Below are 13,774 nucleotides of genomic sequence, written 5' to 3'. Positions count from 1 at the left end.
GCTAGCCTTCGACACCGAGCTCGTCAACATTGGCGGCGACTTCGACGCGGCGGCCGGCGTGTTCCGCTGCCGCCTGCCCGGCGCCTACTTCTTCTCCTTCACGCTGGGCAAGCTGCCGCGTAAGACGCTGTCGGTGAAGCTGATGAAGAACCGCGACGAGGTGCAGGCCATGATTTACGACGACGGGGCGTCGCGGCGCCGCGAGATGCAGAGCCAGAGCGTGATGCTGGCCCTGCGGCGCGGCGACGCCGTCTGGCTGCTCAGCCACGACCACGATGGCTACGGCGCCTACAGCAACCACGGCAAGTACATCACCTTCTCCGGCTTTTTGGTGTACCCCGACCTCGCCCCCGCGGCCCCGCCAGGCCTCGGGGCCCCGGAACTGCTGTGAGCCCCGGGCCAGAGAGGAGCCCGGGAGGGCCAGGGGCGTGCATGCCGGGCCGGCCCGAACGCCTCGCGCGAGCGCCACGGCCGCCGGGCGCGCCTGGGCTCTGCCAATAAAGCGGAAAGCGGGCCTGCACAGCGCCCGGCAACCCAGGCCCCTGCGCTGTCTTGACTGCGACGCATTCGCTGGGGACAGGCGGGATAGGCACTGACTACTGCGGGCCCGCAGGCCCGGGGAAGGGGTTGGAGGTTGGAGAGCAGGGTCCCCTCAGACCCTGGGAGGGTGAGGAGGTGGGAATTTGGTGGAACCACATTCGCCTAGTCCGTTGGGGGCCTCCCTTTCATATCCCTACCTGGTCCAGCCCTCTGACTCATCATTGATCTACGACCTCAGCCTTAGCCCCCGGCTGATGCCTTTCTGTGACAAGGAACAGCACCCCATTACCCCACTGGGGGCATGAGATTCAAGGAAACAGTGCATTCCTTCTTCCAGCAGGGCATGGGAATGGGATGAGGAGTTGATACCTGGTTGCCCTGACTCTTGCCTTCCCAGGATGGGGAGAGTGATTTGCCCAGAGCAGGAGTTAGACCGCTTATTCCGACATAGAATGACACAAGCTCCGGGAGGCCGAAACAGAACTTTTTATGAGAAGAGCAACACAGAATCAGGGCCGCACCTGGCCCAGCCCACCTCCGCTTGTCTCTGCTTGGTCTGCCAGCCTTACTCCCCTTACTGAGGTGTTCACCCGACGCTTGTTGAGATATGGCCTCCCTACCCCAAAAGAGAAAATGTTCCTCCCTCCCCCTGTTTCCCTCCAGTTCTCCAACAGACAGAACTCAAAAAGTCTATTCTCCCAACCCAGATGGGAACTTGGAGGCTCAGGGACCCCAGATCCTTGGTTGTGCCTAAAAGGGGGTGCTCTGCACCTAGAGGATTCCTGTGAATTCCACAGGACCTATCACAGACTGCCAGGGTAGGAGTTGGAAGGTCTGACCTGGCCTTACTTGGGGCAGCTTCCCTTTCAGCATCTCTTGAACACACTTCTCAACCCTGACCCCTGATCTCAGCACACACACACACTGCCTGCAAGTCGTGCCCTTAGCTCTGTGGCCACTCCTTGTGACCCACAGCCTGGGTTCTTAGCCTCTCAAGATCCAGGAAACAAGATCGATTGGGTCGGGGTAAGCAGAGAGGGGGTGTCCAGGGTGCAAGCCAAGCCCAGAGATCTGAACACAGTGGAAAAAACCAGATGCCAGACAGAAGCCCCTGCCCAAGATGGGTCTGCCTGGGGGGTTGAGGAGGAGATGGGAGGGGTTAATAGCAGGTGAAAGAGCAAAAGGGGAGGGTCAGGGGAAGGGGTCAAGGATGGAGGCCCAGGACCCTAGGGAAGGGGGCTGGTCCTGGGGGCAGAAACCCTTGCATAGGTCCCAGAGTGTTTCCTGTGCCAGGAGAGTGAAGACCTGGGCCCAGCGGCCCCGTTCCTCAGCCTCACTAGCTGCGTGGAGCCGGTAGACGCAGGACAGGCCTGTGAGGAGCAGATGTTCAAAGTCCCAAGTGCTAAGAGGAGGCCCCTTCCGCAGGTCCTGGAGCTGCTGCAGCCGCTGCTCAGCGCCCTCCAAGTCACTGGGCACGTGGTGCTGCAGGAGGAGCCTGAGTCGGCGGCCTGGGTGTGTGGACGCTAGTTCCTCATCCTGGATGTGCAGCTGCCCCATGACATCCAGCTCCAGCCCAGCCCAGAGCAGCTGCAAGGGGAGGCATGTAAGGGGTGGGCTGTGGCTTGGGGAGCAGGGCGGGGAGCAAGAGTGGGCTGGGGGAGGGGGCAGAAGCAGGCAGCAGGACCCATGCTGGCTTGTCCCCGCCAACCCCTAGCAGGTCCACCCTGAGACATCCCCCTTCCCAACCCTGAGCTTAGGGACCTCTGGACATGCCCACCCTCATGTCCCAGGCTGGGAGGAAAGACCTCAAACATCACTTCCGGGGCCTCTGGCTTCTGCAGGCCACCTCCCACGCTGGTGCTGTCCATGGGCTGCCCTGGGGCAGCAGAGAGGAGTCAGGCCCCTGCCATGCTACACTGTGAACACCCCAGCCTCCCAGAAGTGTCCCTCTGCTGCGTGGTAGAGGTCCCGAGTGCTTCATCATTCTACAAAAGGGCAGGAATGCCATCCCATGCCCCCGTTTCCCCTCCCTCTCATGCACACACATGCACATTGACATTCACTCTCCCAAGCATAGGTCTTCTGATCTCAAAAGCATCATTCCAAGCGTAGTTACCATGTTGGCAAATGCCCAGGACTCCTCCTCTAAATTGCACAATGCCCTTGGTAAAGAGCTCCAGGCCAACGGGTCACAAGACCCTTCCCCACCCTCCTCCTCTCCCTATAATCATCTGAGGACAGAGTCACCTAAAACAGTGCCAGTGACTCTCCCAAGGACAAGGACCTCTTTGGGAAAAGCCTACTCTCCCTGCTCCTTCTCAGCAGTAAGGGAGGGAGGAGGAGGACAGGGCAGGGGAGGATGTGAGGCAGGGACCACAGGGCAGGGGAGGATGTCTGTGGCAGCTCCCTCCGGCCCACACCTTGGGGTATTGCCTCACCCTTGTAATGTTTGTTCCAAGCCGAGACAGGTCAAGAGACCCTGCTTTGGGCATCAGTGGGAATGAGCCCAGGGCCAGCATTAAGAGCACCTATGGCTATCTCCCTAGTTGTCACCTGTATCTTTCCAGTTCTGGTGGGGACGGCCCACATTGTCACCCACCACAGCACACATCAGCCTGGTACCCACCATGCCCATACTTCTATGCCCGACTAGCCTCAAATACAGCCAGCTGTTAACTGCTGTCAGCCAGCAGCCTTCCTTGGCTCCTCTCCACCCACCCTGAAGCCCCAGTACCTGCATGGTGCTGGGTTGTAGTCACACCAGAGAGGAGGCAAATGGCTACCACCAGGCAAGCCAGGAACTGCAGTGTCGCAGCCATGCTCCACCACGTCCTGTGAGTTTCACTCTGTTCAGCAGTTCTCTGCTCCCTCATCTGCCTGCCACACACCTCGGCTCCAACTTTCCACTGCAGGCTGCTCCAGAGCTCTGTAATGCGTGTCATTCTTCAATGCTGAACAGGGAGGGGCTGGCTGTGGCCTCGGTCACCTCCCATGGGCTCTTTCTATCCTTTAGAAATGGGGAATCTTTGGTTGTTGGCAGGAGCCTGGCTCCCTGTTTGTCAGGCCCTCAGCCTGTTCCTGCCCAGCTGGGTGGTATGCTTAGTTAATAGGAAAAAGGTGTTTGGTAGCAAATAGCTCTAGCTTGGCCCTCCCAAAGGGTAGGAAAGAACCCAGGCGGTAAGACCATCTTACTGTCTGCACCCTCAAAATATCCTGCAACTGAGACCAGCCCTGACACCCAGTGGCCCAGCCCAGCCTCCATGGAGCCCTTCAGCTGCCAAAAGCGTCAGCTGCAAAGTCTTCCAACTGCATGGCGGGCTGGCCGGGCGGCTCTACATACAGGCAGAGCCAAGCACTTCCATCTCAGGCACTCCGCCGCAGGCTGAACAGACCCGTAGACCAGCTGGACTAAGGAGTACTGTCTCCTGGCAGACAGACAAATCTGCAGCTCCTGAGTGGTTTTTGCCCCAGCCCTGGGACCTCTTATTTCCTAACAACATTCTTAATTCAGGGTGGGCACGGTGGCTCATGCCTGTAATCCCAGCACTTTAGGAGGGCAAGATAGGATGGCTTGAGCCGGCTTGAGCCCAGGAGTTCAAGACCAGCCTGGGCAACATGGTGAGACCTCATCTCTACAAATAAAAAAAGTAGCTGGGCATAGTGGTACACACCTGTGGTCCCAGCTACTCAGGAGGCTGAGGTGGGAGGATCAACTGAGCCCAGGCAGTCTAGACTGCAGTGAACCATGATCACACTGCTGTACTCACTCTAGCTTGGGCGACAGACCAAGACCCTGTCTCAAAAAACCCCCACCAGCCCAGCGCGGTGGCTCACACCTGTAATCCCAGCACTTTGGGAGGCCGATGTGGGTGGGATCATTTGAGGCCAGTAGTTCAAGACCAGCCCAAGCAACATGGTGAAACCCCATCTCTACAAAAACTAGCTAGGCGTGGTGACGCACATCTGTAATCCCAGCTTCTCGGGAGGCTGAGGTGGGAGAACTGCTTGAGCCCAGGAGGTGGAGGTTGCAGTGAGCCGAGATTGCGCCATTGCACTCCAGCCTGGACAACAAGAGCAAGACACTGTCTCAGAAAATAAAAAACAAAAAACCCCACAAGACTCCCTGGTTTAGTAGTGTCTCTCTAAGGGAGCAGGGAAACACTCCTGCCTGCCTGTGTCCCCAAACATCATTTCTTCCCATTACAAGCACACACGAATTGGTGAGTCTAAGTAGGAATTTATTTACACCGACACTCAATTATTTGGCGCTGTCGAGGATCCACATGCTTTCCCTGGAGCTACTTGGCTTCAGGCTTCTTATCTCCGGCTTCAAGCTTGAGACTCTCCGGGGGTTGGCGATAGACTGGGAAAGCCTCCCAGGGGCTGTTCAGGTCAAATTTGCGGAACTCTTGGGCCAACTCCACCGGCTCTGCCACCACCCGCTTCACCTCATCGTCATAGCGTAACTGCAGGAGCAAAAGGCAGGCTTGAGCACTAAGGAAGTCCCTATTATAGCTACAAAGGAGCCTATTTTTCACGAGGCTATGGATGACTTCCCCAGCCCAGTTCCTCTCCGTTACTGACTCCTGTCCCAGCCTCTGTTAATAAGTCTCCATCCACACCTGTGTTACCCATCAGATCACATCCCAACCAGCTAGAGTGTGAGATTCCAAAATGTAGGATACCTCTCATGCCCTGCCAGCACCAGTCAGACTCCCCTGCTCACCACTCCTGCATCAGGAGCTCCCAACCCACACACACTTATAAGATAATGGTAAGCATCTGCCCAGGATTAGAGTAGTGGGTGGCTGAAAAGAGTAAACCTAAACTGGCAGATACACAACCTCTGGCCCCGGGCCCTTGGCATATTCACTGTCCAGATATAAAGCGGTACATTTGACATGGCTTTTCTTGTTACTGGGGGATCAAATGCATGAGGTCAGGATCATCAGGTGCTGGAGGGAAGAGGCAAACCAGGTGAGGCAGAGAGCAGGAGTGGGGTGAAAGGGAGAAGCGAGGGAGATAAGCCCTGCCCAGAAGTAGCCTAAGAGGGAAATAGGAGCATGCAAAGCACTAACACAGCAGGAGTGACTGGGGACTAAAAGAGCAGGGCTGGAGCACCACATCTCAGCATTTCTAAACAGTTATTTTGCTATAAAATTCATGAGTAATAATATTACACACTATCTTCCTGCAAATAAACAACCTGCAGCACCACTGAAATTCTTTTTTTTTTTTTTTTTTTGAGACGGAGTCTCGCTCTGTCGCCCAAACTGGAGTGCAGTGGCCGGATCTCAGCTCACTGCAAGCTCCGCCTTTCGGGTTCACGCCATTCTCCTGCCTCAGCCTCCCGAGTAGCTGGGACTACAGGCGCCCGCTACCTCGCCCGGCTAGTTTTTTTGTATTTTTTAGTAGAGACGGGGTTTCACCGGGTTAGCCAGGATGGTCTCGATCTCCTGACCTCGTGATCCGCCCGTCTCGGCCTCCCAAAGTGCTGGGATTACAGGCTTGAGCCACCGCGCCCGGCCACTGAAATTCTTTATTCACATTACTGGTCCCACCTCAGAGGCAATTTTTGAGGGCTAAACATTTGGTGTCTTCCCCGTCACTGCCTTCCCAGAGAGCCAGGGCAGGGTAAAATAATCCTCTACTTTCAGGTTTTAGGGACAGACTATGTCCTCAAGGCTGCCTTGATCATTAAAATTATCATTACAATAATGGATAGCACTGGCCAGGTGCGGTGGCTCACGCCTGTAATCCCAGCACTTTGAGAGGCCGAGGTGGGCAGATGGCTTGAGCCCAGGAATTTGAGACCAGTCTGGGCAACATGGAGAAACCCCATCTCTACAAAAAATACAAAAATTTGCTGGACATGGTGGTGCACACCTCTAGTCCCAGCTACTCGGAGGGCTGAGAGGTGTGAGGATTACTTGAGCCTGGAGGTGGAGGCTGCAGTGAGCCGTGATCGCACCACTGCACTGCATCCTGGGTGACAGAGTGAGACCCTGACACACATACATAGCATCAATTGAGCCTTTACAATACAGCAGGCTTCATACAGCATTTATTTATTTAGAGATAGGGTCTCACTCTGTCACCCAGGCTGGAGAGCAGTGGCATGATCTTGGCTCACTGCAACCTCTGCCTCCTAGGCTCAAGTGATCCTCCCACCTCAGCCTCTTGAGCAGCCAGGACCACGGGCATGTACCACCATGCCCCGTTAATTTTTCTATTTTTTTGTAGAGATGAGGTTTCACCATGTTGTCCAGGCTATTCTCGAACTCCTGGACTCAAGCACTCCTCCTGTCTCCCAAAGTGCTGGGATTACAGGCGTAAGCCTACACATACATTATTTAATGCCTGTCACAAATCTATTAGTTAAGTGCTATTATTATTGCCATTTTAAGATAAGAAAGCTAAGTCAGTCAAACCAAGTAATTTGCCCCAGGTTACAAAAATGAAACTAGGATCTGAATCCAGGGCCCATGCTCTTAAACCACCACAATCCACAGACCGCATTTCCTGCCATTCCCAGGGATCCCCTGAGTTCCCTGCAAGTTCCTCCCTGAGACTGCTGTCCCAGTTCCAAGGCTCCTACCTCAACATAGCCAGATAGAGGAAAGTCTTTCCGGAAAGGATGTCCCTCGAAGCCATAATCCGTCAGGATCCTTCTTAGATCAGGGTGGTTAGCAAAGAAGACTCCAAACATGTCCCAGATCTAGGAAAGAGACCCCCTCAAACAGCCAATCCATCAAGACCAACAACAGGGGAAGGGGCTACGTGGCATCCCATAGTCTCAACCAGTTCTGCAACTCTGGCCCAGAGGCAGGTCCACCATACCCAGTAACTCACCTCCCTTTCATACCAGTTGGCTGCCTTGAACACAGAGATAGCGGACTCAATGGGTGTTAACTCATCTGTGTAGGTCTTCACACGGATCCGTGAGTTGAAGCGCAGAGACAACAGGTTGTAGACAATCTAGGGAGAACAGAAGGATCTGGAGGGATGAGATGGGAGTCCCTGATTGGGAGAGTTCTGCCCTGTGACCCTGCCTTCTATTCTGAACCTCAAATCCTCAAGATTCTCCTATGCTTACAACTACTTCCAAAGGCCCAGGCCACAGCTGTAGCTTAGCATGTCAGCATGCCTGTGTTTGTTCATACTATTCCCTTTGTCAGGAATATTTCCCTGGTCCACCTCACAAGGCTAATTCCTGGTCTCCTGCTCATGTGTTAAGATTCAGCACAAACATTTTCTCTCTTCAAAGAAGCCTCCCAGACAGGGCCAAGTGCCCCTCCTGCTTTCTTAAAGCATCCCTCTAATATCCTTTGTATTATATGTTACTACAGTAAACTGTTTAGGTATCTTTCTCCTTCACTAGACTGTGGGGGACTCCTGGAGGACAAATACTTCATGTTATTTCTCTCTCCATCCCAGAGTCTAGCAAACAGTAGATAATCAGTAAAATATTAATAGCTAAATGTATTGAAAACTTACTGTGTGGTAACAATTTACTTGAACTATCTCATTGGATCCTTACAACCATTCTATAAGATAGGGGCATCTTTATATTTATTTTCCAGATAAGAAAATGAAAGCTCATATAAGTTTAAGGGAATTTTCAAAAAAAAAAAAAAAAAAAAAAAAAAAAAAGAAAGAAAGAAAATGAAAGCTCAGAAAGATTAAACAAGGGCCAGGTACCGTGGTTCATGCCTGTAATCCCATCACTTTGGGAACCCAAGGCAGGCAGATCACAAGGTCAGGAAATCCAGACCATCCTGGCCAACATGGTGAAACCCCGTCTCTACTAAAAAAATACAAAAAATTAGCCAGGTGTGGTGGCATGCACCTGTAGTCCCAGCTACTCAGGGGGCTGAGGCAGGGGAATAGCTTGAACCCGGGAAGCGGAGGTTGCAGTGAGCTAAGATCACGCCACTGCACTCCAGCCTGGCAATAGAGCAAGATTCGGTGAAAAAAAGAGAAAGATTAAACAAAATATTTGAGTTATCTGAGGTCCCATGGCCATTTAGTGGCAGAACCAAGATCCAAACTTGAGATCTACTTGACTCTGAAGTCCCAGTTTAACTGCTGTGCTCTATTGTTTGTTACAAACTGAAATTAATACCCTTACCCCCCAAACCTTCTCAAATCTCCCGACTGACCTCAAAACGGTTCTGCCGAGTTGGGACATCCACTGCTGTCAAGTCAACCAGGGATTTGAACTGTGCATTGGTGTGATCTCTGAGGAAAGTCAGCACTGGGATGACGCCATCAGGATGGATACAGACCTCTAACTCATTGAAGCAGGACACCTGCACACATGGAAGGGAGGGGAGAGGGAACAAAGAGCTACTGAGGGAATAGCTAACTTCAGCTGGAGTCACCTGGCTTAATGCTGAGGGAACAGTCCAAGGTTGGGATGGAGGAGTCTGTAGTTTCTTTGAAACCAGTCTGCCCACTCCCACATGCCCTGAGAACATGGTTCTTTCTTGGCCCAGGCCCAAATAACAGTGGTACGTATTACCTGAACTTGTTGGACATACTTGGGCAAGATTTCAGCCACATACTCTCCAAAAGCTGAGAGCTGCTTGTGGGCCACATCATTCCGTGGTCTGACCGTGGCTGGAAGGAAAAGGCATATTTAACAAAGAAATGGAGAAGGCAAAAGCCAGCCCTGTATCCAGTCTTTTGGGCTTGTAAGGGATGTCAAATCCAGTAAAGGCTCCCTGCAGCACCCTGAGAAAGGTGCATGTGAAAGGTTTCCCTTCTAGGGAATAGAATGATGAAAACTTGGGGAAAGTGCCACCTTAACTACACAGTCCTCAGAAAGACTCTTTTTTTTTTTTTTGAGACGGAGTCTCGCTCTGTCGCCCAGGCTGGAGTGTAGTGGCCGGATCTCAGCTCACTGCAAGCTCCGCCTCCCGGGTTCATGCCATTCTCCTGCCTCAGCCTCCCGAGTAGCTGGGACTACTGGCGCCCGCCACCTCGCCACCTCCCGGCTAGTTTTTTTGTATTTTTTAGTAGAGACGGGGTTTCACCGTGTTAGCCATGATGGTCTCGATCTCCTGACCTCATGATCCGCCCGTCTCGGCCTCCCAAAGTGCTGGGATTACAGGCTTGAGCCACCGCGCCCGGCCCCAGAAAGACTCTTAATATAGCAGCTGGGGTGTTCACCTCTTCTCAAAATTACAGTTTTTCCCTCAGATTGCCTGCATTTCTGCTAAAGCAGTAGTCTCAGTTCTCCTGTCAGACTAAGAGCTGTTTGAGGATGGGAACCAGAACTTTTGCTTCTCTGTAACTCCTTAGCATGTAAGTTTATACCAGGTTCTCAAGATAAGAAATTCAGGGCTTGAGGAGCCCTCACAGACTGTCTCCTTGAAACCTACTTTTTTTTTTTTTTTGTATCAATGAGAAGACTGAGGCCCAGAAAAGGGAAAATGCTAGGTCTCCTAACTCCCAGTGCGTGCATCTTGACTGTAACATAATATGTACATACTCATTCATGCAACCCTAAACCACTGAGCACTCACACATCACAAGCTACGGAATGATGGTTAGCTTTTCCTGCCTCTGGCAGCAGGCAGGCCTACTTTGTCATTCACTAGGTCTCTGACCCTGGGCAGTTTAATTCTTTGGACTGTTTCCTGATCTATAGTAAGAAGAGTAAGATACTATCTACCCCATAAGGCTGTTGTGAGGACGAAATAAGATCATTCACTAAAACGCTTAGCGAGGTGCCAGGCACACATTAAGCACTCAATTAACGTGAGGTACTATTATTACAGGGCTCTGAGGACTAAAGGGCACATTGCTTGCTTTCAAAGAGCTGACAGTTTAATCGACAAAAAGGGGACCATTGAAAAGGACAAGGGACAATCAGGGCCATAACAGAGAGGCCTAAGTGTACAGGGAGGGCTCGATTCTGCATGCAGGGTGAAGACCACCGCAGTCAGGTCTCCAAGATTTGCCAGGAAGACGCAGGGAAGGGCATCCTAGGGCAAGGACAGGCACCTAGGGGGCCCCGCCGACAGTTCAGGGAAGAGCGCTGCCAGCACATACTCACGGCGCGTGTCGGCCCCGGCGCTCTCCCGCCTCACCGGCAGCAACAGAACTGAGGGTCGCCCAGCCCCTGCACAGGGAGATAAAAGGCACAGACGCGCGGAGTGAGGCCTGAAGAGCTCTCTGCACTGGGCACGCCGCTGCGCCTGACCCCGGTCTCAGCTAGTTGCCCTTCTCACCCCTGGTCAGCGCCGCGGCCCCCACGATTCCACGCCACCACAGCCTAGCTGCTCCCGGTGCCGCCGCCGCCGCCGCCATGTTACCCAGACACAGACTAGGCAGCGGACGGAAAGACAGCAGGACACGGAGCCCCAAGGGCACGGACCGGAAGCGGAAGTGTGCAGCAGATCTTCTTCCGGGCGGACGTGGAGCCGGAAGCAGAGGTTCCGGGCTCCGGGATGAAAGGAGGGAACGCAGGTGAGAAAGCGAGACAGGCAGGTAGGGAAACCGTGAGGTGAGCGTGGTCCTAGCTCCGTGTGGCAGAGCCTGAAGAGAAGGCGAGGACGTTGAAGAACCAGACGGGTGAGAGGAGGGGAGGGGGCGGGCGTTCTGGGTTCTGCACTACACACCCCTCCCCCGCTCTCTCAGCCAAGCTTTTGACGAGGGCGGGCGGGCCTGAGTGGGAAGAACGGTTTCCCAGGCGACGGTTTCCCAGGCGACTCCAGGTGGAGCGGGGACATTGCACAGGGCGATGGGCCTCCCAGTGCCCCGGCCTGAGGGCGGCTGGACTTGAGTTGTGGGACGCAGCCATAGGGAGTCTTTCAAGCGAGCGAGGAAAGTAGCTCGGAAGAGAGCAAATGTGAGACTGACGTATATCCCAGGCTAGGCCTCATATGGAGCGTCTTAACTCCATGCGCGGGGAAGGAGAGGACCTGGCCACTACGCCGGGGCTGGCGGTGCTTTTTGTCTGATTCTATTGCCCCGAACTTCACTAGTTTTATGCCCCAGTTATTTGGTTAGTAAGGCTTTCACGGTCACAGGCCTCCCCCAGCCCTTTGCTTTCATATATTGACCTAAATCCCAAGTCTTTTGTTAATATCATGGAACGGAATTATTCCGTGTTTTCTCAGGAAAACACCCAGAGTTGGAACTTTTATTGATTTCATTAGCGGAGTGGTGCCACTCGGGAGAACGAAGCCAGGTTTGGTTAAAGGATAGCGTCAGGGACATCATGGACAGGGCCAGGACTAAGGCCAATCTGGACCCACTTTGCTCTCACTTCTTCCGTTTCTCTCCCTGAGTTGGACAGTTGGATTCACAGATTATGGCTGTGAATTCCGCAAATTACTCAAGGTGGTGTTGCTTTGCAGACAGCTGGCAGAGAGAGAAGTTGGTTAGCATGGAATCACCAGAGGAGCCTGGAGCATCCATGGATGAGAACTACTTTGTGAACTACACTTTCAAAGATCGGTCACACTCAGGCCGTGTGGCTCAAGGCATCATGAAACTGTGTCTAGAGGAGGAGCTCTTTGCTGATGTCACCATTTCGGTGGAAGGCCGGGAGTTTCAGCTCCATCGGCTGGTCCTCTCAGCTCAGAGCTGCTTCTTCCGCTCCATGTTCACTTCCAACCTGAAGGAGGCCCACAACCGGGTGATTGTGCTGCAGGATGTCAGTGAGTCTGTTTTCCAGCTCCTGGTTGATTATATCTACCATGGGACTGTGAAACTTCGAGCTGAGGAGTTGCAGGAAATTTATGAGGTGTCAGACATGTATCAGTTGACATCTCTCTTTGAGGAATGCTCTCGGTTTTTGGCCCGCACAGTGCAAGTGGGAAACTGCCTTCAGGTGATGTGGCTGGCAGATCGGCACAGTGATCCTGAGCTCTATACTGCTGCCAAACACTGTGCCAAGACCCACCTGGCCCAGCTGCAGAATACAGAGGAATTTCTCCACTTGCCTCACCACCTACTCACAGATATCATCTCGGGTAAGTTTAGACTTGGCTGTGATGTTCAGTGAATGTTCTAGTTTAGGAGAAAGGAACCCTCATGCTTCCTGGTGTTAGTTTACATTATTATTCCTGCATTCTTACTGAGATAACCTGCTGAGAAAGATTGAGTTGAGATTCAGTGTAATTGCTGTCAGAGACACAGTGCGTTAGAGGAAGAAGCCAGGAAAATTAAAGCACAACACTTAACCACACAAAAGTACGGAGGAGTGATTTGTATTATACTCTAATTTCTCCTGTACTTTGGATGTCCTGGTGGGTCTATTTACCTATGTAAATTGGTGATGAGGTAAGATATCTAAGACTAAACACTTTTTTAGTGATGGGCCAACGTCAGGAAACAATCCTAACCCTGCAAGTGAGATATAACCATACTTAAGGTGTGAGGTTGGCCAGGCACGGTGGCTCACGCCTGTAATCCCAACACTTTGGGAGGCCAAGGTGGGCGGATCATCTGAGGTCAGGAGTTCGAGACCACCCTGGCCAACATGGTGAAATCCCATCTCCACAAAAAAATACAAAAATTAGCTGGATGTGGTGGTGGGTACCTGCAGTCTCAGTTAATTAGGAAGGCTGAGGCAGGAGAATCACTTGAACCCAGAGGCAGAGGTTGCAGTGAGCTGAGATCGTGCCACTGCACTCCAGCTTGGGCAACAGAGCAAGACTCCATCTCAAAAAAAAAAAAAAGAGAAAGAAAATAAGAAAATTAGCCAGGCATGGTGGTGCACACTTGTAGTCCCAGCTACTCGGGAGGCTGTAGCAGGATTGCTGGAGCCCAGGAGGTTGAGGCTACAGTGATGGTGATTGTGCCATTGCATTCCTGCCTGAGCGACAGGGTGAGACCCTGCCCCCCCCCAAAAAAAAGGGCAATTTCAGGTTAATTTCATGTATATGTGTATGTATGCATGTAGTCTAATGCATACATAAGCCCAGCAGTAGTCTAATAAGGTGGTTCACATCTTTAAAGTCCCTTACTCTGAATTTCTCTTTCGGATTGTCATTGACCATGCCTTTCCTCTGGCTCTCACAGATGGAGTTCCATGTTCTCAGAACCCAACAGAGGCAATAGAAGCCTGGATTAACTTTAATAAAGAGGAAAGAGAGGCTTTTGCAGAGTCACTCAGGACAAGCTTGAAGGTAAGGCAAATCTCTTGATTGTTGAGACTGCATACTCTCCATGCATTCTCGCCATCAGTTAACCTGGCCTCTTTTTTTTTTTTTTTTTT

General features: G+C 52.5%; 4 protein-coding genes across 8 annotated transcripts in view; 2 read left to right on the top strand and 2 right to left on the bottom strand.

The window, feature by feature from the left end:
- Positions 1-538, top strand: part of C1QTNF4 (C1q and tumor necrosis factor related protein 4) — a 5,568-nt gene extending 5,030 nt beyond the window's left edge. The window contains exon 3 of the mRNA XM_011963559.1: positions 2-538. Coding sequence (XP_011818949.1) covers positions 2-391 — 390 coding nt within the window. The 3' untranslated portion in view covers positions 392-538. The remainder of the gene's footprint in view (position 1) is intronic.
- Positions 539-1,454: 916 nt separating this feature from the next.
- On the bottom strand, positions 1,455-3,428 carry FAM180B (family with sequence similarity 180, member B). The gene is made up of 3 exons (XM_011963380.1): positions 3,275-3,428; positions 2,346-2,416; positions 1,455-2,127 (listed from the first exon to the last, which is right to left on the bottom strand). Exons 1-3 carry the CDS (start codon positions 3,411-3,413, stop codon positions 1,732-1,734), a joined length of 606 nt encoding a protein of 201 aa, XP_011818770.1. The 5' UTR covers positions 3,414-3,428; the 3' UTR covers positions 1,455-1,731.
- A 1,335-nt stretch (positions 3,429-4,763) lies between these two features.
- NDUFS3 (NADH dehydrogenase (ubiquinone) Fe-S protein 3, 30kDa (NADH-coenzyme Q reductase)) lies at positions 4,764-10,933 on the bottom strand. Its single transcript, XM_011963378.1, has 7 exons — positions 10,779-10,933; positions 10,604-10,669; positions 9,065-9,162; positions 8,703-8,852; positions 7,393-7,518; positions 7,139-7,258; positions 4,764-5,006 (listed from the first exon to the last, which is right to left on the bottom strand). The coding sequence occupies exons 1-7, from the start codon at positions 10,855-10,857 to the stop codon at positions 4,839-4,841; spliced, it is 807 nt and encodes a 268-aa protein (XP_011818768.1). The 5' UTR covers positions 10,858-10,933; the 3' UTR covers positions 4,764-4,838.
- Positions 10,934-10,939: 6 nt separating this feature from the next.
- KBTBD4 (kelch repeat and BTB (POZ) domain containing 4) overlaps positions 10,940-13,774 on the top strand; it is a 7,440-nt gene continuing 4,605 nt past the window's right edge. The window contains exons 1-3 of one of the 5 annotated variants that reach the window (XM_011963376.1): positions 10,940-11,016; positions 11,914-12,527; positions 13,579-13,685. In XM_011963376.1, coding sequence (XP_011818766.1) covers positions 11,939-12,527; positions 13,579-13,685 — 696 coding nt within the window. In that variant the 5' untranslated portion in view covers positions 10,940-11,016; positions 11,914-11,938. The other 4 variants (XM_011963372.1, XM_011963375.1, XM_011963373.1 and 1 more) reach the window with 4 other exon arrangements.

Source organism: Colobus angolensis, unplaced genomic scaffold, assembly GCF_000951035.1.
Source record: "Colobus angolensis palliatus isolate OR3802 unplaced genomic scaffold, Cang.pa_1.0 Scaffold61, whole genome shotgun sequence".
In the NCBI taxonomy this organism is placed as follows: domain Eukaryota; kingdom Metazoa; phylum Chordata; class Mammalia; order Primates; family Cercopithecidae; genus Colobus; species Colobus angolensis.
Note: the sequence above shows the minus strand (reverse complement) of the source record. Positions and strands in the feature narration are given on the sequence as shown.